This window comes from Narcine bancroftii, chromosome 13 (assembly GCF_036971445.1).
Source record: "Narcine bancroftii isolate sNarBan1 chromosome 13, sNarBan1.hap1, whole genome shotgun sequence".
Taxonomy (NCBI): Eukaryota; Metazoa; Chordata; class Chondrichthyes; order Torpediniformes; family Narcinidae; genus Narcine; species Narcine bancroftii.
The window spans coordinates 65710469-65733077 of NC_091481.1; the positions used below are offsets into that span (position 1 = coordinate 65710469).

The 22609-nt window shown below is 47.2% G+C and overlaps 1 protein-coding gene across 1 annotated transcript in view; it reads right to left on the bottom strand.

Annotated features, from left to right (window-relative positions):
• The window catches only part of LOC138748050 (SH3 and multiple ankyrin repeat domains protein 1-like), a 92511-nt gene that overhangs the window by 45048 nt on the left and 24854 nt on the right, over nucleotides 1–22609 (bottom strand). Inside the window, 2 exon segments of the mRNA XM_069907746.1 lie at nucleotides 12666–12741; nucleotides 15988–16101. Of these exon segments, the coding sequence (XP_069763847.1) occupies nucleotides 12666–12741; nucleotides 15988–16101 (190 nt within the window).

A 22609-nucleotide genomic window follows, 5' to 3' on the forward strand; every position in this document is an offset into this window, starting at 1 on the left:
CTGTCCTTTCTTTCTTTCTCCCCCAGCCTTTTATTTATGGGGCTTGTCTGCTTTTTACTCATCCCTTGAGGAAGGCCTCAGTCCCAAAACATTGATTAGGTATCTATTCCGATGGGCGCGGAGAGACCCGGCTGGTTCCTCCAGAGTTCGTGATTCACTCTAGGAAGAGCAGGTCATAGTATCTACACAGTGTTCTCAGATACTCAACTTTAATCAGCAAGTTTGTGACATTCACATTTTCCAAGAAAGAAATGCCTTGGTTATCTCATTCAGCAGCGCAGCGACGCTCATGATCAGTACCACATTAAAGTCCTGTCAGTAATGTTCACCAACGCATCAACATCCTGACACTGTTCATCAGTGCATCCATAGTCTGACACAAATGTTCACCAACACACCAGCATCTTGGAACAAATGTTCACTGACACATCCATATCCTGTCCATCAAAGCCCCACCATTCTGACAGTAATGTTCACTAACACACCAGGATTTGTCCTGGGTCTCCATGCTGATGCAATCACGAAGGAGGAGATTCGGTATGTCACCAAAGACTCCTGAAAATTCCTCCATCAGAGCTGGTTGCGTACGGAGGTGCCAATGAGCAGGCTATAGAGTGCTGTTAATTTGACCAGAACCATCATGGGTACTAGTCTCCACTCGGTCGAGGATGTCTACAAAGGTGCAGTATCTTAAGAAGGCAGCCTCTATCCTCAAGGACCCCACCACCACCCAGGCCATGCCCTCTTCACTTTGCTACCATCAGGAAGGTGGTACGGAGTCTGAAGACGAGCACCCAGCACCACAAGGACGGCTTCTTCCCCACTGCCAATCAGATTCTTGAATGAACAATAAACCACGGACATATCCTCAAATTCTCTTGAACTAATTTATTCATTTTTTAATGTAATTTAGAGCAATATTTGGTCATCCAAAACAACAAATTTTGTGACGTAATGATGATAAATTTTCATTCGGAGTCCGATCTTGGAACAAATGTTCACTGACGCATCCATATCCTGTCCATCAAAGCCCCAACATCCTGACACTAATACACCAACATCTCAGAGGATCTGTCCTGGGGCCTCCAATGCAATCAATCATGAAGAGGGCTCATGAGTGGTGATACTTTTTTGTGAAGAGTTTGAAGCAATTTGGTACAACCCCAAAGACTCCTGCAACTTTCTACAGAGCATTCTGTCTGGTGGCATTGCTGCCCAGTACGGAGGTGCCAATGCACAGGACAAAAAAAAAACCCAGAGGGTCGTTAACTTGACCATTACAGGCACCAGACTTCACTCCGTCGAGGACGTCGACAAGGAGCGGTGTCTTAAGAAAACAGCCTCTAACCTCAAGGACCTCCACTACCACCCAGGCCATGCCCTCTTCACTCTGCTACCATCAGGAAGGTGGTACAGGAGCACTCAGCAGCTTCTCCCCCTTGGCCATCATTCCTGAATGGACAATGAACCACAGACACTACCTCAAATTCTCTTCTTTTGCACTCATTTATTTATTTTTAAATGTAATTTATAGCAATATTTGCCCCTCGATGCTGCTGAATCAGATTCTGAATCTGATCTTGGAACAAATGTTCACTCTAACGCATCAATATCCCTGTCCATCAAATCTCCATCATCCTGACACCAATGTTCACCAACACGTTTTAGGTTGAAGACCCTTTGTCTCTGTCCTGGACCAGATATATTCCCTCTGTTTTTCTCTCTCCACAGATCCTACCCGACCCATTGAGTGTTTCCAGCATTCCCCAGTATTTTATGTCAGATTTTCAAAATCTACAGTCTTTTTTTTTTAAAAAAAGAACCATCATGTTTGTGGGAGGGAACTGCATTCCAATGAGGTGGAGCAGCTACGGGAGAATCCTGCATTCCTGTAGCACCTCTGGGGAGACCACAGCGCTCTGCAGTTAATGAAACGTCATTGGTCTTCAGTACCACAGATTGACAAATGCAGCAGTCCGTTTAAACACAGAAAGATCCCATTCAGGGATCATCCAAGTTTCTTTCAATGTCGAACCAAGAGCATTACCGACGTTGGCAATACTCAGCAGATTGAGGAGTATCTGTGGGGAGAGAACGGAGCTGGTGTTGCAGGATGATGACTTCATATAAAAGCTGTCTGTGCTTTTAAATATTTCCAGCAATTATGGTTCTTAATGAAAATGCTACTGACTGGTTAAAGAAAGAAACTCCCCACGGTCATTTTAAATGGAATCGCTCACCTGAGAGGAAGAAGGGCCTTGGTTTAATATCTGGTGAATAACAGTCCACGCTCTGTCTGCACTGCACTGGGCAGTTTGCACTCTCATCTGTGACTGCCCTGGGTGGTCTGCACTCAGTCTGTGATTGCCCTGGACAGTTTTCACTCTTCTCTGTGTTGCACTATTCAGTCCATGTTTCACTCACTGGACAGTCACAATATAGGTAGACTAAATATAAGTAGGCTTTTTTCGCTGAGGTTGGGTAAGCTGAGATGTTTAGGGGGAGTGTGGAATGATCTGCCAGCTGAAGTGGTGAATATAGGCTTGACCATGACATTTAAGGAAAATTTGGACAGGTACAAGTGTGGGATGGGTATGGAGGGAGGACTAGCTCAAATGATCATTTGACACAGGCTGGATGGGCCTAAGGGCCTGTTTCGCTGCTGAGGTGTTCTGTTTGCATTAAGAACTCCCCCCCCCCCCACCCCGCCTTTGTTTCGTACAAGTGTGTCAGCTCAGGCTACCATGGGGGCCCTGTGGTGGAACTCCTCAGCCCCATGTCTCTTCCGTTCCAGACTGGCATGTCCACCTGGAACTGGCTCAGCTTCCTTTTCTAACGAGGCCTCTCGCATCAGTGAATCTACCCTCATCCTTCTATCCGCACCGTGTCTCTGCTGCAGCTTCTGATAAGTAGTCCCCAGCACCCAGGAGCCTGATCTCTATCTGTGTTACACCATGTCACCATGCTGGCTTGCCTTGTGCATGAGATTAAAGGGACTCTTTCACTCTCTCCTGCCACCTGAGCAATTGGACATACCTCAGCATCCGCTCCCACACCAGAGGAAGAGGAGGGCCCGCTGCGCGTCACAGTCGGACAACTGCTTCTACTGTGCTCTTTCTACTCCCAATGGCCAACACCCAAAGATCAGAAGCAGCTGAAAGTTGGTGAATGCGGCTCAGAACATCGTGGCCCACCCCTCCCCTCCATGGGCTTAATCTGCAGCTCCTGGGAACAGCCGCCGGCATACTGAATGACCTGTTACAACCCAGACATGCTCCCTCCAGTCAGGGAGAAGCTTCAAGAGCGTGAAAGCGCGTACCAACAGACTCAAAGGCAGTCTATTCCCCACAGCCACCAGGCTCCTATATGAACCTCCCCACGGTGCTCTCACCTGGTCCTTGCTTAGTGCTCATTGATCCATTTCCACTGTGACCCTACTCTAATGGTGCTCTAGCTCTTCTACTTAATACAGCTGAATGAATCATAAGACATAGGAGAAGAAATAGGCCATTCAGCCCATCGAGTCTGATACATTTTCCCACTCAGCCCCACTGCCCGGCCTTCACTCCAAAACGTTTAAGCCGTGGCTAATCAAAAATCTATCCATCTCTGCTGCAGAGAACATTAGAGTTGACCTATTAAGACAGCTCGCAGAAGAACCGTTCACGCTCTCAGGTATAATGTGACAAATAAACAAACTTTAATAGAGAAGGGATAGGTCACACAGCACAATAACAGTCCCTCTGAACAACCTCCCATGGTGACCAGCAAACACACATCTACATTCATCCCATTTGATTTTCCCTCCTACCCTCATGTTTTATACCTCTCTCTCATCCACTCACTCTCAAATTCACACATATACAGACACACACCCATGCGTGCACACACACCCACACCCTCCTCCCAGATATCCCATACACATCCTCCCACACACACACACACACACACACACACACACACACACACACACACACACACACACACACACACACACACACACACACACACACACACACACACACACACACACACACACACACCACAAGGATAGGTTAGACCGGGCAATTAACTAACTCATTCATCTTTGGGATGTAGGAGGAAACTGGGGCCCACATGGTCACGGGGAGAACATGCAACTTTCATTCAGACAGCAACGGAGGTCGGGATCGAACCTGGGTTGAGAGAAAAGGTGAGTGGGGAATATGGGAAGAGGGAATAAGCAGATAGGAAAGCACGGGGTTGTGAGTGGAGGAGATGAAGAACAAGGTTGCGAGAGATTCTGATGAGAGAGGGAGGCTCGGGAGAACAGTGGAACCATCTCAGAAACAACGCAGTGATCTTCCCTCTCAGATGTGCCACTCAAACGCAAGGACCCTCTGGCAGTGGGTGAGAACACACTGGGCCTGAGGCACCTCTCTGTAGCTTGTCTGATTGCTAGTGGGACAAGCTTCAGCTCCAGTTGCAGAAGTCCCAGGTCTGATAACGTTCAGGAAATTGCTCAGATGCTCATCTGCTTTATGTTAACTCTGCCAATTTTACTTTTGTTCATCTCTTCACTGCCCTGAGGATCCCAATTGGCGGCCAGAATTGGTCTCACACTACAGGCGCTCAACCCTTCTCATTCCCTGGAATGAAGGGATTAGCACATTCAAGTTCTTGGGACTCACTATCTTGGAGGATCTTTCCTGGACCCAATATGCTAATGGCATCATGGTGAACCACTGTTATGCTATGATTAGCTGCTGCCGGCTGGACACGCCTCCCGAGACCAATCCTACTCATAACCCTTTGCGTGCTCCCCATTCCACTCTGCCTTGATCAGCCAATGAGGTTGACGGCTGTTCCAGTCTATAGTTAATAAAAGCCCATCAGTTTCACAACTCCAGCCTTTTGTGATTATTAATGGGGCCAGGCATCGTGAAGAAAGCACGTCAGTGCCTCCATTCACGTTTGCTCTTCACTCCATTCTTTATCTGCCTCTCTCGATTTTACACCACCTCTCCTTCTGTAAAGCTCTCTGTTTCCACTCCTTCACTGCCAAATTTTCTTCCGCACTTTTTCTGACATTCTTTATTGGCGGTAAATTAACAAGTTACAAGTACTACATTTGTCCACAATTCAGGCTATTCGCACAAAACACGTTACAAATTGAAATGTGATCTCCGTCGATACTGTCAAACCCTTGGGGGGGGGGGGGTGGGCGGAGGAGGCCCACCATTCCTGCAGACCCTCCAAACTGCCCTTGAGCACTGAGGGTTTCTTCTCCTGGGTTATCATGAGCCCCTTTTCCACTGGCATCCCAGTTAATTGGCTGTGCAGTGACCCGGGATAGGAAGCCCTTTGCGCCGTTTCCAATGGGCCACCCTTAACTGGAACAGTGACTGCTTTTCCACTGAACACATCCCGGGGATCGGAGCGTTCTACCTTCAACTGGAAACGGGCGACTTTCTGCTGTCACTTTTTCACTGGTTTTATCAGCATGTCAGTGCCAGTAAACGCTGGGGGTAGGAGTAGGGATAGAGACGGTTAATCCCTGGCATGAAATGATGCCATTTGACACCAGCGTTCGGGCAGTATTCCTTTTCCACTGGACCCTGTTCCAGTAAATTCCCAGTTAATTCGTGGTACAGGGTGCCAGTGGAAAAGGGGTACAACTACATGGGTGTCCTCAGGCAGTCAGCCCAAGCTGAACCCTCATCTGCCTGCTGCTCAGACCTACTCCTTCCACACCCCTTTTGTGCCCGTCCCTGACCCCCTACCCCCACACCCACTCTCGCGTCCTTTTTCTCTGCTTTCAAAGTAGAGCCTGCATTTTCGAGGCTTGAAGAAGGGCTCAGGCCTGAAACGTTGGTAATAGATCTTTAAACCAATATCCCCGAGAGTAAAGCCCTGCAAAAAGTAGTGGACGCAGCCCAGGACATCACAGGCAAAAATCCTCCCCACCGTCAAGGACATCTACAGGGAATGCAGCCGTCGGAGAGCAGCAGCAATCATTAAGGATCCACATCCACCCAACACTCGCTCAGTTCTTGCTGCTGCCACCAGGAAAGGGATATATGGGCTACAAGACTCGCACCACCAGGTTCAGGAACACTGCTCCCCCTCCACCATCAGACTCCAACGACAAACTCAATCAGGGACTCATTTAAGGACTCTGACGTGCACTTTATTGATCTTTTTTCTCACAGTCAGTTTGTTCACATTTCCTTATTTATTTGCATGTGCACAAGTTTTTTGCACTTCCACTAAGTGGTAATTCTGCCTCACCTGCAGTGAAAGAAATCTCAGGGTTGTATGTGATGTCATGCATGTCCTCTGGCAATAAATCAGAACTTTGAAAATGTGAAAGAACTGAGTGGAAGTAGGCGAAGTTGGAACGAGCGAGGTCTGAGAGGACCAGCAAGAGTCAGACTGTTTCAGATCTCCTTCTCCCTCCTACTTTCCTCAGCCGCTTGTGGCACTTTTCTCGGTCGCTGCTGGAGTCAGGTTTTTTTTTTTTTTTTTTTGTTTTTTTTCGGTTCAACAGTCAATTTATTACACAGCACAAGAATAAAACTTAACAGAGCTCTGGGTCAATCGTTAGTTCATAGGTCACCTGCACAGTGAGCTATTCCCCAAGACTGACCCCTATTGTCCAGTTGGCTCAGTTTATATAGATCAACCTTATCATACAGAACAAAAGTTGGCTTCCTTTGCTAGATTTCATTATCATACAGAACAAAAGTTGTCTTCCTTTGCTAGATCTTTTTTCATAAGGGTTATCACAAGTCATCTCCTGTTTTGCAGATATCTGGGGTGTCGCACTCCCATCTTAATCCTCCAGGCCAGACTATCCTGTTGTGTTGATCAGAAATTAATTCATCCCCAGATATTTCTAATCACCATTCTGTTCCTGTCTGGCCAATTTCTGCTGTTCTCTTTAACACCTCCTCCTGCCTTAATCTTCCTCCTAGACTGGTTTTCCATTCCCTTTGTTTCTTACAGGCCATTCTTTGTTCTGGTCTGGCCTGTGTCTCCTGTGCTACTCACCACCTCCTTCAGTTTGAGCATTCCTCCTAAATCGTTTTATGCATTTCTTGGGAGCAGACAATTTTGCTCAGCCAACTTTGCTCCATGCTGTGATTGCCACTTAATCACATTCCTCTTTTCCCCTGAACCATGCAATAAATATAAAATTATTAATTAATCATTTCTTTCATAATGTTTTAACCCCCTAGATTCCAACAGTCCCCCTTTTGGTCTCATGAAAATGAGACCAACCACCAGTTAACTTATGGGACCAAGACCTCAGGAGTTTTTGCAAGGACCGGCATCTCCGACCCCTTGTTAAACTTAACCTCACAAACTTGGCCATTATGAACACACTTCAGTCCATTGGGGGCCCCAACAGTGTTCAGGAACGTCAGTCCAATCCGCAAAGTACTGTTCGGTTCGTTATGGGCCTCCCAGGCTGAGTGCAAACACTTCGTACAGTGGTTTTCTTCCCCAGCCCCTTCAAGGGCTCGGAACACCAGTACCCATAGTCCCCAAATAGTATTCATCCCAGCTCCCTTCATTGTTTTGATGGCAATAAATCGATTATACCGTTCACCACTGATACAGTCACCGTAGTCCAATAGTCTCTTTAAAAAAGGACGTGTTAAGTGTTCTTAGTCCGTGGTTTCTTCACAGAGTCCCAGTCATCTCCGTTCGAATCTGTTCCAGTGTCCGTGTTGGTGGGTCCGTTTCTGCACACTGACTCCAATGATACCACGTCTCGCCTTTTCCCTGTAGTCGAACCGCATGGAACGTCCTCTCTCCACCACTCTGTAGGGTCCTGTCCACCTGGGCTCCGACCACTTTCTCTTGATGACCTTTAGCAGAACCCACTCCACGACTGATGGTATCGGTGTTTCCCCTTTTCTGTCGGTACTGGTGACCTGTTGTGAAAAATCTCCCTTTGTTGAATGGTCACTTGTTGTTATCACCACACCACAATCGACCGGTGTTTCGTATCTTTTTCTTCCGTCACTTCTCCATCTTCATCACGTCGGGGTCACCAAATTGTCGGACTCTGGCTTTACCTTACTCTTAATTTAGTCTATGTGTGGTCTGAGTCCAGCGTGTTCTTTGAATGAAGTGATAGGAGAAGGTATTCGGTTCAACAGTCAATTTATTACACAACACAAGAATAAAACTTAACAGAGCTCTGGGTCAATCGTTAGTTCATAGATCACCTGCACAGTGAGCTATTCCCCAAGACTCGCTGCTGGAGTCAGGTTCATGAAAACCAGATATTGGAACCAGGATTCGAGAGGGTGCGGAGGGCAAGTAGAGGCTGCCGAAGGGACTCAGGCACTGAAGGCTTCCTGATAGTGTCGGAGGTTCGGATCTGGAGCTCGTGGTTGCCGATGGATCGAACAGGAGTCTGTGCAGCTGCTGAGGCTGCGGGAGCACTGGAGGCGAATTCACGGACACTTAGTGACTCGGCAGTAGGGTGGACTCTCTTTTACTTCTCTCTCTCTCTGACTTTAAGGGGCATCTGTTAATCTCTGTCCTGCCCCTTATGACAGACTAAAGGCAGTTTGACGCAATATCACGTTTATGACTTATTACATGACAATAAATAGAATCCGATCTGAAATGGGTGGGGCTTTCGGTCGCCCCACCCCTGTCCACTTAAAATGTTCAGATATAGACATACAGCTAACAGGGCATTTCAGCCCACGATTCTGTGCTGCCTTATTCATACCCTATTTACCTACACTCCCGGTACGTTTTGAATAGTGGGAGGAAAAATTGCAGCCCTCAGGGAAAACCCACATAAAGTGTGAGATATATTCAGAATTTTGGAATTTACTCAATGTATACGCACCTAATGAAGAAGATCAAAAATTTACGCAAGATATCTTTTTGAAGATCGCAGATATGCAGGGGAATATACTAATAGGAGGGGATTTTAACCTTAATTTGGACTCAAAGATGGATAAAACTGGAAAAAAGGCCAACAGAAAGAACAAAGTAACCAAATTAAATCGATGCAGGAAATGCAACTTTTGGATATATGGAGGAAACAACACCCAAAGGAAAAGGAATATTCATATTATTCGGGTAGACATAAAACATACTCAAGGATAGACCTATTCCTGTTATAAGCCCACATTCAAGGAAGAGTTAGGAAAACGGAATATAAAGCTAGATTGTTATCGGATCAATCACCCCTGTTATTGGCAATAGAGTTAGAGGACATCCCACCGAGAATGTATAGATGGAGATTAAACTCCATGCTACTTAAAACACAGGATTTTAGAGAATTAATTGAGCGACAAATTAAAATATACTTTGAAATAAATACGGAATCAGTGAAAGATACTATGGGACGCAATGAAAGCGTTCATCAGAGGGCAGATAATAAGTTATGTAACCAAGATGAAGAAGGACTACAATCGGGAAATAGAACAGTTGGAAAGGGAAATAACAAATGCAGAAAAAGAATTAGCAATAAAGGAAGATACAACTAAAAGAAGAGAATTGGCAGACAAAACAAAAAATGAAACACTACAAACATACAAGGTGGAGAAGAACATAGAAGACAAAGCAGAAGTATTATGAACTAGGAGAAAAAACACACAAAATACTAGCGTGGCAACTTAAGACAGAACAAACTAAAAGAACGGTATTGGCATCAAGGAAAAAGGACAAACAAATTACATATAATCCAACAGAGATCAACGAAAACTTCAGGGAATTCTATGAGCAACTATATCAAACTGAAAACGAAGGGAAAGAAGACAAAATAGATGAATTTCTAACTAAAATTGAACTACCGAAATTGCAAACAGAGGAGCAAAATAAATTAATAAAACCATTTGAAATAGAAGAAATACAGGAGATATTAAAAAAAACTACTGAACAATAAAACGCCGGGAGAGGATGGATTCCCAATAGAATTCTATAAAACAGTTAAGGACTTATTAATTCCTCCTCTCCTGGAAGTAATGAACCAGATTGAAAAAAAAAACAACATGCCAGATTCATGCAAAACAGCAATAATTACAGTAATACCAAAGACGGGGAAAGATCCACTAACACCAGCATCATATAGACCAATATCTCTAGTTAACACAGATTATAAGATAATAGCTAAACTATTAGCAAACAGATTTGCCGGCTGTGTACCAAAAATAGCAAAACTAGATCAAGCTGGATTTATTAAAAAAAGACGAACAACGGACAATATCTGTGTTCATTAATTTAATCCATTAACAAGGAAACAAAACACCAACAGCTTTAGACGCAGAGAAAGCCGTTGATAGAGTAGAATGGAATTATTTATTCAAAGTACTACAAAAATTCAACCTACCAGAGAAATATATTAATTGGATTAAAGCATTATATAAGGGACCATTGGCAAAAGTGACAATAAATGGATATATATCAAACCAAGTTAAATTAAGCAGATCAACAAGGCAGGGATGTCCACTATCTCCCTCACTGTTCGCATTAGCTAGAGAACCACTAGCAGAACTGATAAGAAAATAAAATAAGAGGGATAAAAATAAAAGAGAAGGAATATAAAATCAGTCTATTTGCAGATGACGTCATAATATACTTAACAGAACCAGAAATATCAATAAAAGAATTACATAGGAAATTGAAGGAATATGGAGAAGTGTCGGGATACAAGATCAACGCAAATAAAAGTGAACCAATGCCAATGAATAATGCGGATTTCACAAAGTTTAAGAAAGAATCACCATTTAGATGGCAAACACAAGCAATTCGATACCTAGGTATACAACTAGATAATAATCTAGGCCATCTATACAAACTAAATTATTAGTCATTAATAAAAAAAATTACAAGGGAAAACCCATGCAGTCACGGGGAGAACGTGCAAACTCCATACAGACAGTGCAGGATTTGAGCCCCAGTCCCGATCGCTGGTGGTGTAAAGGCGTTGCGCTACGCCAACCGTGCTGCTCTCTCTCTCATTCATACCAATTCATTGCCTCGATACATCCGCGCCTGTTCCCTGAACCCACTGTTCCCACCATTCCTCCACCACACCCCCTCCCTGGTGCCACTCACCACCCAGTGGGCTCAGAAGGGGAAAGAGCTTAATGAGGAAGTGTAGGAATAAAGAGGGGTAGAGGAAGAGCAAGTTGAGAAACAAAAGGATGAGTGGCAGATCAAAAGGTGGGAAGGGGGATGAGAGTGGGAATAAACGAGAGAACAGAGCAAGATTTCATCAGTCTCTTGACGCTAGTGAGAAACAATTGGTAATGATGCAACCATGAAGGAGGCTCACAGGCAACCACACTTCGTAAAGAGTTTGAGGAGACTTTGTATGTTACCAAAGACTTGCAAATTTACACAAGTGTACTGTGAAAAGCAATGTGACTGGTTGCATCACTGTCTGGTATGGAGGTGCCAATGCACTGGATAGGTACGGTCTACAGAGAGTTGTGAACTCGGCCAGCGCCATCATGGGCCCAAGTCTTCACTCTGTTAAGGACATCTTCAAGAGGCGATGCCTTAAGAAAATAGCCTCTTTCATCCAGGACCCCCAGCATCCAGGCCATGCCCTTTCCTCTCTGCATTCCTTTCATCAGGAAGGAGATACAAGAGTCTGAAGACACACACTCAATGTTACAAAACCAGCTTCTCCCCCTCTGCCATCAGATTTGGACAATAAAGCTACGGCAGCGGTTCTCAACCATTTTCCCCCACTCAGATCCCACTTTAAGTAACCCCTATGCCATCAGTGCTCTGTCATTAGTAAGAGGTTGCTTAAGGTGGGAAATAAAGGATGAGAATCACTGCTCTGGACCCAATTGTTACTGAAATATTTTGTGAGAAAAATTGTCACTGGCCCATTTCCTTTGGAGTTCTGAAATCGTGCACATAGCGAGTCAATGAGGGATGATTAAAAATTTTCCTTTCCACCCACATCCCACCTTATGCAATCCCTTACTAATCACAGAGCACCGATGGTATAGGGATTTCTTAAAGTGGGATGTGAGTGGAAAGAGGTTGAGAACCGCTGAGCTATGAATACTACCTCACTTTCTCTCTATTTAAATTAGTTTTTTTTTAAATCTGGTATCTACAGAATTGTAATTTATAGTAATTTAACACCTTGTTCTGCACAATACTGCTGTTGCAAAACAACAAATTTCATGTCAATAAATCTAATACTGATTCTGCAAACCACAACCCCAGAATAAATTGGAATTTCAACCCAGTACAGCACTGGCTCACCAATCTTGTTTTTCACGTTACATTTACACTCCAGCTGCCAATAACTCTGTTTCTCTCTCTCCCTCCCTCCACCTCAGAGGCTGCGTGACCTGCTGACATTCTCGGTTTTTATTTCACATTTTAGCATCTGCTGTATTGCTTTGCTTTGTTTGCATCACATAAGGATGTAGAGGGTGCTACAGAAATGCAAGCTATTCCTTCTCCCAAAGGGCTACATTGATCTGCAAGCCATCGGAGAACATGATAACGTGAAAACGCCGCAGTTCAGCAATGACATAAATGCACAAAATTCATTAAAACAGCACTGAGAAGGGAATCTCCAGGCATCACCCAACCTCCTTTCCATGACACAACCCCCCACCAGCACCACACACCTCTGATTTCCTCTCTGCTGCTAACTGTTACAACTGCGTCCCTACCTTGGAGCGTCGAAGCTGTCGTAGGAGCCCACGGTGTAGTGTCGGAACAAACGCTTTGCCTTTTCACTCCGGCTCTCTGCAGAAAGGTGAAGAGCAAAATCAGTGCATCATCTCCAAAAAACTCCCAAGATCCCAAAGAAACATACATCAAACAAAGGCCATTCAGCATCCTGTTTTAGTCCTTTGTTTACAAATGAGTGTATGAGTATTGGAAGTAACCCAGAAGAAAAATACAGCGAAATCCCTGTATACTGGCATCGATGGGGATTGATAGATGCCAGATAAGTGTATTTCCCGGTTGCTTGAGGTTTACTCTAACAATGCCTAACCATTACACCTGCATTAAGAATAAACAGTTTAAAAGACAAAAATACTAGACTGTACTTGCACTGAACAAACTTCACTTGTATGAATATATAAGCCTTAGCACTTTGAACTCCATGCCCAAGTGTTCCGGGACTCGTTTTATACCCAACTATATACTGTAGTCCAGAGTACACATGATGAAAGTTTAAAAATGGCTGGAGTCCAAAGGGTTAAAACATCTTACTTTATTTTCAGTCACATTCTTTGAAAACATTTAACCGTCATCGCATCTGCAGGTCCTTCCCCTCCACAGAGCTGCCTGAAAGACGAACAATAAGATTCTAGATAATTAACTCCCCCCCCACCCCAAGTTTACAGATAAAGCCTCTGACCGGGGCAACTCTTACTAAGCAGGGACACAGACAGTTTAAGAGAGTTGCCATAACGGCGAGCGGCATCAGCCTGCTCTTCATCCTGGGCGACGCCATCGCTGTTTCACACAACGTGATTCAAACAGCTGCTACGAGCAAAGCCCAACCTAGGCCCTCCACTAGCTGAATATTGGCTCCCATCTTCACCAAAGGATTGTGTTCCTTCTGAGAACATTTATGTTTAAAAATTTTAAAAGTACGTATTTTTCACCTGTTATTTTATTATTTCTTTTCGTGTTTTTTTTTTATTTTGCCGGTTGCTTGAGGGTACTGGATGTTTGAATTTTGGATACAAAGGTTTTACTGTACCAGGCTAATTCCTGGGATGAGAGGGTTTTCAGATTGAGAATGGCTGTGAAAGAACTGTATTCTTTGGATGATGAGGAATGGTCTTTTTGAAACCTCTTAACATCCTAAGAGAACAATGGGGGAGATGTAGAGCTGTTTCCACTGGTGAAAGAGTCTTGAACAGGAGCATGCAATTACAAGCTAAGCGACAATCATTTAACCCTGAAGTGTATGGGTATTTTGCCTTGCAGTGGATGGTAAATCCCTGGGATCCTTAGAAGGCTAGACTTGAGGGCTGAATGGGCTTCTCCTGCTCACATTTTCATATATTCCCATTCAGTCTGTCGCGGCACGATTAGTGCAATGCCGTTACAGCGTCTGAGACCAGAACGGTTTCCCCTGGGAGCTGCAGATTCCTCCCACCATTCAAAACATACTGGGGGGCTGTAGGTCAACTGGGTGTAATTGGCCGGAACGGTCTCGTGGGTTGAAAGGGCCTGTTACTGCGCTGTATGTCTTAAAAAAAATATACTGACCAAAAAAAGACTCCTGATTCTGCCTCCTTCCCAACACTCTCTTCATGACCATGCAGGTTACAAGTCCTCAGCTGCTCATTATAAAAAGGAACAAAGGTTTCTGTCTCCACCACTCTCAGGTCAGGTTCATTAGATAGTCTGCATGCTCCAAACTGTTGCTAAGCACATTGCATTTCCTTTCCCTGCCTCCCTCTTGCAAAGAAATTGTCAGCTACTAACACAGACACAGGGTGGCAGTCCAACACCAAGGATAGTAAAACTTCATCCAGGGAAAATTCTCCTCACCCCATTCTCTCCAGTTTTTCCCTGGTCTCCTCTCCATTTTTGTCCTTTCCGTTGATGGGCAATGGACGCCCACCTATCCCAGCATTCCAAAGGGCAGGGAAACCTCCTAGTGAGAAATGATTCATTTCTCGACTGTTCGGATTTTCACCATTGTGACCTTTGGGAAGGTCACAGCTCCACAGTCTTCCTCCATCAACACTCTGGGGCGGGGGGGGGGGGGAGGGGGGGCAACGTTTTCATTTTCAATGTAGACATACAGCACAGTAACAGGCCATTTTGGCCCACATGTCTGTGCTGCCCAATTAACCTACACCCCCGGTACGTGCTCAAGGGCTGAGATGGCCTGTTACTGTGCTGCATGTCTACATTTACAAATTAAAAGGCTGCCCACCCCTGTGAGCCTGGGGAGTGATGGGAACATTTAATGCAAGGAAAGTGCCTTATCCTTTTTCTAAGAGCGAGCGCAGGTAGATCTGGGCACTGGACTTAATTTTGGCAAGAGAGCAACACCGAATCCAGCACAAAATACAGTTAACACAACTCTATTACAGCGCCAGCAAACCTGGTTCGAAACCCATGGTGTCTGTAAGAAGTGTGCACGTTCTCCCCATGTCTGCGTGGGTTTCCCTGGGGGCTCCGGTTTCCTCCCACCGTTCAAAAAGTATGGGGGTTGTAGGTTAATTGGGTGGCATGGGCTTTTTGGTGGAAGGTCAAGTTACCGTGCTGTATGTCTACATGTAGATGAAAAATTAAAGCAATGAGATCATCCCAACAAGGAGTCACTTGTCTGCAACGTTGAGGCCATTTCACAAGTCTGGACTGGATGGGATGGAGGAATTTTTTTTTAAATTTAGACATACTGCACGGTAACAGGCCATTTAGACCCACAAGTCCATTCTGCCCACTTTACCTTTGAACCCCAGATCCAATCTCTGGTGCTATGCTAACCATACAGCCAGAATTGGGGCCTCAGCCAGATCAGCCATGTTGAATTGGAGGCACTGAATGGCCTTCTCTGACAGCTGCATTCCCTGGAGATGTTCTCAATGGTGGGGAGGGTTTTGCCTGTGATGTCCTGGGCTGTGTCCACTACCTTTTGGAGGGTTTTACGCTCGTGTCCCCGCTTTGGGGAAATGTGATGGGACAGTGCAGAGGGATCTTTGCCTCGGATCTAACCCATGCTCACCCTTCTCTGGAAATGTGTGACAGGACAGTGCAGAGGGAGCTCTACTCCAGATCTAATCCATGTTGTCCCTGCCCGGAGAATGTTGACAGGACAGTATACAGCACCCCTGATCAAACCTATGCTGTCCCTGCCTGGTAAGGATCATCACAGAGGGAGATCTGGCAGTTTTGTCTGGAAGCAGTGTTTGTTAACAGCAAGTATGTGAAGCGCGTGGTGTTTCCCTTCTCCAGTTCTTGGCACCCTCGAAGGGCCAACAATTCACTTTCAACCAACATAAAAGGTGACCTTACCGTGTTTGCTGTGCTGGGGTTTATTCGGGACCTCCTCCACGTTCTCTGCAGGGAACCAGCCCGTGCGCCCTTTGACGGTGCCTTCCCAGAATCCCTTTTCTCCAACGCTGAGGACTGAAAGAACAAGCCGAAGTCACAAGCCTTGTGGTAGCCCGCTGCTTGCTCTCACCTCTTCAGGACCTTGCCCAGTTTAACCGAGTTTTTACATTAAATTAAAATTTCCTGAGGTCCCAGAGCTTGCCCAACAGCTATTGCCCATGCCTGTCTGGGCTCACATTGGTTTGTAAACTAGCCATGATTTCAGGAGGTTGTGTTCAGCATCCCAGATTGGAGATTCAAAAACAAATGGAAGCTGATGCCTCAGTGGAGGACTGAGGGGATGCTGCCCTATCAGAGGTGGCGGTTTAGATGAACCCTGGAAAAGAGGTCTCATCCATAGTACAGATGGCAACATCCTATTGGAGCTATCGCGTAGAGGGGTCCTCTCGTGTTCCACCAAAGCCCACATGCAGATCGGCTATCTGCAAAGAGGAAAAGAAGTGCCGGGAGGTGGATTGGCTCACGTCATCAAGATCACAGATGGCCCAGAATAAAAATAGAAGATACTGGAAACTCTCAGCAGGTTTGACAGCATCTGTGGAAAGAGAATGCAAGAGAACGTCTCAGGGACCATGATCTGAAACATTAACTGTTTCTCTGCCCTGGGACACTGCCGAGGACTTCCAGGATTCTCCCGTTCTACCTCAGGTTTGCATCATCTTTCAGTCAAGATTGAGAGGAAATTGGGACGTAGGAAAGGGAGAGTGAGTTCTGTCTTTCTGCTCCCAATCCCAGCCACAGCAGTCCGAGACGAGAAGTGCCAGCTCACCAGACCAAGCCCTACTCATGGTTAGTCTCTGGTGGGTTAGAAAGGAATCTGAAGAGTGGTCTGTGGTAAAGGAAGGAGGCTGCAGGGTGGTCTGCAGCGAGGAGGGAGGCTGCAGGGTGGACTACGACGAGGAAAGGGACTGCAGGGTGGACTATGGTGAGGAAGGGGGCTGCAAGGTAGTCTACGGCGAGGAAGGGGGCTGCAGGGTTGTCTACGGTGAGGAAGGGGGCTGCAGGATGGTCTATGGTGAGGAAGAGGGCTGTAGAGTGGTCTCCGGTGAGGAAGGGGGCTGTAGGGTGGTCTACAGAGGATAGGATGAAGGTGGGCAACCTAGGTGTGGTAGAATTGCCCAATATGCAGCTGAGCAGGGAAGACAGGTATTTTAGGAAGTGGAATCGGGAAACAGCAAGGATGAAAGGTCCGATACTCAGCTCAGATCAGTTGTGACCCCCTGGTGTTATTGTCCGCCTCCTTCACATGGATCCCGAGGTTTGGATAGATTCACTGGTGAGGACGAAGTCTAGCCAGGCACTGACCATTTCCATCGACTGATACTCCCAGAATCAGAGTTTATTGTCACAAAATTTGTTATTTTAGAGTAAGGCCGTGTCGTTCAGGAATCTGATGGCAGCGGGGAAGCTGTCCTTGTGCTACTGAGTGTTCGTTTTCAGGTTCCTGATGGTAGCAGAGTGAAGAGGGCATGTCCTGGATGGTGGTGGGTCCTTGAAGATAGAGGCTGCTTTCTTACAACACACCTCTTGCAGATGTCCTCGATGGAGTGGTCTGGTGCCCGTGATCTCACAGGCCGAGTTAACAACCCTCTCGAGTTTTTTTTTCCTGTCCTGAGCATTGGCATTTCCCTACCAGGCAGTGACGCAACCAACACCCACACCAGTGCTGACTCGCCTGGGCTGCTCTCGCAACACCATGAGAGCCATTGGCGCGACGCCCGTGGGTTCCCTGCACAACTCATCATACTGCGTTCACACCAATCGGCCTGTGCTCCTGCATCATTGCCAGGTCTCACCCTGGGGAAGGAGCACCTCTGCCAAAGCGACTGCAACCATTTGCCACCACCTTCTTGCGCCACTGCGGATTAAAAATAAAACCCTGGCTTTGTTGGCAACGTCCAGTTCCCAAGTAAGAAATCAAGGGAATTGCTCCAGAGAACTGGAAGAACTTTGATATGACCGGGGAAAATGGGGCAGATGGAGTGAAACACGAAAGTCTGCAGACGCTATGATTGTAGTACACACACAGAAATGCTGGAGGAACTCAGCTGGTTTCTCAGCGTCCATAGGAGGTAAAGATACATTACAGATGTATTGGGGCTGAGGTATAGGGGAAAAACAGCCAGGCATCATAATGAGGATTAAGGGGAGTCCAGACCTAACAGCAGAAAGGTGTTAATTAGATACAAGAGGAATAATGGAGAGAATTGATTTTGGCTCTGTGAAAGGAGACAGAGAAAAGAGGAAGAGAGCGAGGGACAGAACCTGAGGAAAAGAGTTGGGGGGATGAAGATTGTTGAGGAAAGGGGGTTTAACGGAAACCGATCCGATCCCTCCATCCAGTTGGAGGGAGCCCAGACGGAAGGTGAGGTGTTATTCGTCCAATTTGCAGGTGGGCTCAGTCTGGCAGTGCATGAGGCCATGGACAGACACGCCAGAAAGGGAATGGGAAATGGGACGTACAAGTCAAAGAGAGGTCTTTTATCACTGATGAATCCAGGTGAATCAAAGTCATCCTCCACTGGCTGCTCCACGTGCACAGCATCCTTACTGCTCACATCTTATTCATGGCCCCTCTCCCCCAACCCCAAGAGCCAGTTACGCACATCTCCAGCCAGCTTGGACAATACCTTTCATTTGTTGAGTCTATTTTGGTCTGTTTTCACCCCCTCCCCCCAAGAACAAATATTTTTGAAGGGGTCTGACGATGTCTTTGGAGAGAAAGGAGCTCACGGGAAGGGGACGTCTTTGGAGAGGTCGTCCATGAAACTGCCCGCTCCATTGCCTGCAGGAGTCGCTCGTGTGTCCTGCATTAATGGCCCGCAGGTTGGCTGGAGGCGGATGCCCTACCCACCCGATGTGTGCTGGCCCATCTCCACTCCCCTCCTTCCAGAGCACCAGGACTCTCCCTTTTCACCCGGGGGGGGGGTGGTGCTGGGCATTCCATCATTTCGCCGTCCCCCACCCAAGAGCCTTTCCTTTCCATCACTGAGTTGAGTGGCAATGCCTTGTAGTCTAGTGCTTCAGAACTCATCGCCACTGGAATCTCGGACCTCGAGTGCCATCCTCAATGGGTCGCTTGTCCTTTCATTTCCACCCCCCCCACCAGATGTCAAAGCCACCTTCCCCTCCCCTAAATCCTCATTGCTGCTGTTTAGATCCCCTGCTCCCCTCCCCCAGATAATAACCAAGATCTTTGCACCCCCTTTTTATATTTAGAGCAGATGTGTGTGTGGGTGAGGGGGCAGGTGTGGGGGTGCATGCACATTTGTGTGGGTGGGTGTGTGTGGGTGGTTGCGTGAGTGTGCGGGTGGGTGGGTTTGGGGGTGTACATTTGGGGGGTGTACATTTGGGGGTGTACATTTGGGGTGTACATTTGGGGGTGTACATTTGGGGGTGTACATTTGGGGGTGTACATTTGGGGGTGTACATTTGGGGGTGTACATTTGGGGGTGTACATTTGGGGGTGTACATTTGGGGGTGTACATTTGGGGGGTGTGAGTGTGCGCGTATGCACATGTGGGCACATGCGTGTGTGGGTATCCATCTATATATATATATATATATATACATATATATATAAATTGTTCAAAGATCCAGAGATTGAGGGTGAAAGGGAACTGGCAGAGAGGAAGTGAGGCCTGGGGCAGGTCAGCCACATTCGTAAGATATATTTGAGGGGCCAAGGGGCCTACTCTGTAGCTACTTTCTAAAATAAAAACAATTAGCATAGAAAAAAGTAGGGGAAGAGAGAGAGAGAAAGAGAGAGAGAGAGAGAGAGAGAAAAACATAGAGCATTACCGCATGTACCAGGTCTTCAGCCCACAATGTTGTGCTAATCATAAAACTATACCTTCCCTACCTCACACCCAAAACCTCTATTTTTCTTTGGAAATGGGAATGAAAGGAACACAGGAATTGCCAGATGGGCTCAGAGAAACCCTCGATGGTTTGTCACTCCCAGGTGTGGAGAAGGGGGAAAGCATGATGACTTCGCTGGCCCACCCGAAAAGTGTTTCCAGCATTTCCTGCTTCTGGGGTCAGAATGCAGAGGGATGGATAGTTGGGAGTGAGGAAAAAAGAGGAGAAAGGAGAAGGGGATAGAGCGAGAGAGAAGGGGATCGAGCGAGAGAGAAGGGGATCGAGCGAGAGAGAAGGGGCTAGAGCGAGAGAGAAGGGGATAGAGCGAGAGAGAAGGGGATCGAGCGAGAGAGAAGGGGCTAGAGCGAGAGAGAAGGGGCTAGAGCGAGAGAGAAGGGGCTAGAGCGAGAGAGAAGGGGCTAGAGCGAGAGAGAAGGGGATAGAGCGAGAGAGAAGGGGATAGAGCGAGAGAGAAGGGGATAGAGCGAGAGAGAAGGGGATAGAGCGAGAGAGAAGGGGATAGAGCGAGAAGGGGATAGAGAGAGAGAAGGGGATAGAGCGAGAGAGAAGGGGATAGAGCGAGAGAGAAGGGGATAGAGCGAGAGAGAAGGGGATAGAGCGAGAGAGAAGGGGATAGAGCGAGAGAGAAGGGGATAGAGCGAGAGAGAAGGGGATAGAGCGAGAGAGAAAGGGATAGAGCGAGAGAGAAGGGGATAGAGCGAGAGAGAAGGGGATAGAGCGAGAGAGAAGGGGATAGAGAGAGAGAAGGGATAGAGCGAGAGAGAAGGGGATAGAGCGAGAGAGAAGGGGTTAGAGCGAGAGAGAAGGGGATAGAGCGAGAGAGAAGGGGATAGAGCGAGAGAGAAGGGGATAGAGCGAGAGAGAAGGGGATAGAGCGAGAGAGAAGGGGATAGAGCGAGAGAGAAGGGGATAGAGCGAGAGAGAAGGGGATAGAGCGAGAGAGAAGGGGATAGAGCGAGAGAAGGGGATAGAGAGAGAAGGGGATAGAGAGAGAGAAGGGGATAGAGCGAGAGAGAAGGGGATAGAGCGAGAGAGAAGGGGATAGAGCGAGAGAGAAGGGGATAGAGCGAGAGAGAAGGGGATAGAGCGAGAGAGAAGGGGATAGAGAGAGAGAAGGGGATAGAGCGAGAGAGAAGGGGATAGAGCGAGAGAGAAGGGGATAGAGCGAGAGAGAAGGGGATAGAGCGAGAGAGAAGGGGATAGAGCGAGAGAGAAGGGGATAGAGCGAGAGAGAAGGGGATAGAGCGAGAGAGAAGGGATAGAGCGAGAGAGAAGGGGATTAGAGCGAGAGAGAAGGGGATAGAGCGAGAGAGAAGGGATAGAGCGAGAGAGAAGGGGATAGAGAGAGAGAGAAGGGGATAGAGAGAGAGAGGGGATAGAGAGAGAGAAGGGGATAGAGAGAGAGAAGGGGATAGAGAGAGAGAAGGGGATAGAGAGAGAGAGAAGGGGATAGAGAGAGAGAGAAGGGGATAGAGCGAGAGAGAAGGGGTTAGAGCGAGAGAGAAGGGGATAGAGCGAGAGAGAAGGGGATAGAGCGAGAGAGAAGGGGATAGAGCGAGAGAGAAGGGGATAGAGCGAGAGAGAAGGGGATAGAGCGAGAGAGAAGGGGATAGAGCGAGAGAGAAGGGGATAGAGCGAGAGAGAAGGGGATAGAGCGAGAGAGAAGGGGATAGAGCGAGAGAGAAGGGGATAGAGCGAGAGAGAAGGGGATAGAGCGAGAGAGAAGGGGATAGAGCGAGAGAGAAGGGGATAGAGCGAGAGAGAAGGGGATAGAGCGAGAGAGAAGGGATAGAGCGAGAGAGAAGGGGATAGAGCGAGAGAGAAGGGGATAGAGCGAGAGAGAAGGGGATAGAGAGAGAGAGAAGGGGATAGAGAGAGAGAAGGGGATAGAGAGAGAGAAGGGGATAGAGAGAGAGAAGGGGATAGAGAGAGAGAAGGGGATAGAGAGAGAGAAGGGGATAGAGAGAGAGAGAAGGGGATAGAGCGAGAGAGAAGGGGTTAGAGCGAGAGAGAAGGGGATAGAGCGAGAGAGAAGGGGATAGAGCGAGAGAGAAGGGGATAGAGCGAGAGAGAAGGGGATAGAGCGAGAGAGAAGGGGATAGAGCGAGAGAGAAGGGGATAGAGCGAGAGAGAAGGGGATAGAGCGAGAGAGAAGGGGATAGAGCGAGAGAGAAGGGGATAGAGCGAGAGAGAAGGGGATAGAGCGAGAGAGAAGGGGATAGAGCGAGAGAGAAGGGGATAGAGCGAGAGAAGGGGATAGAGAGAGAGAAGGGGATAGAGCGAGAGAGAAGGGGATAGAGCGAGAGAGAAGGGGATAGAGCGAGAGAGAAGGGGTTAGAGCGAGAGAGAAGGGGATAGAGCGAGAGAGAAGGGGATAGAGCGAGAGAGAAGGGGATAGAGCGAGAGAGAAGGGGATAGAGCGAGAGAGAAGGGGATAGAGCGAGAGAGAAGGGGATAGAGCGAGAGAGAAGGGGATAGAGCGAGAGAGAAGGGGATAGAGCGAGAGAGAAGGGGATAGAGCGAGAGAGAAGGGGATAGAGCGAGAGAGAAGGGGATAGAGCGAGAGAGAAGGGGATAGAGCGAGAGAGAAGGGGATAGAGCGAGAGAGAAGGGGATAGAGCGAGAGAGAAGGGGATAGAGC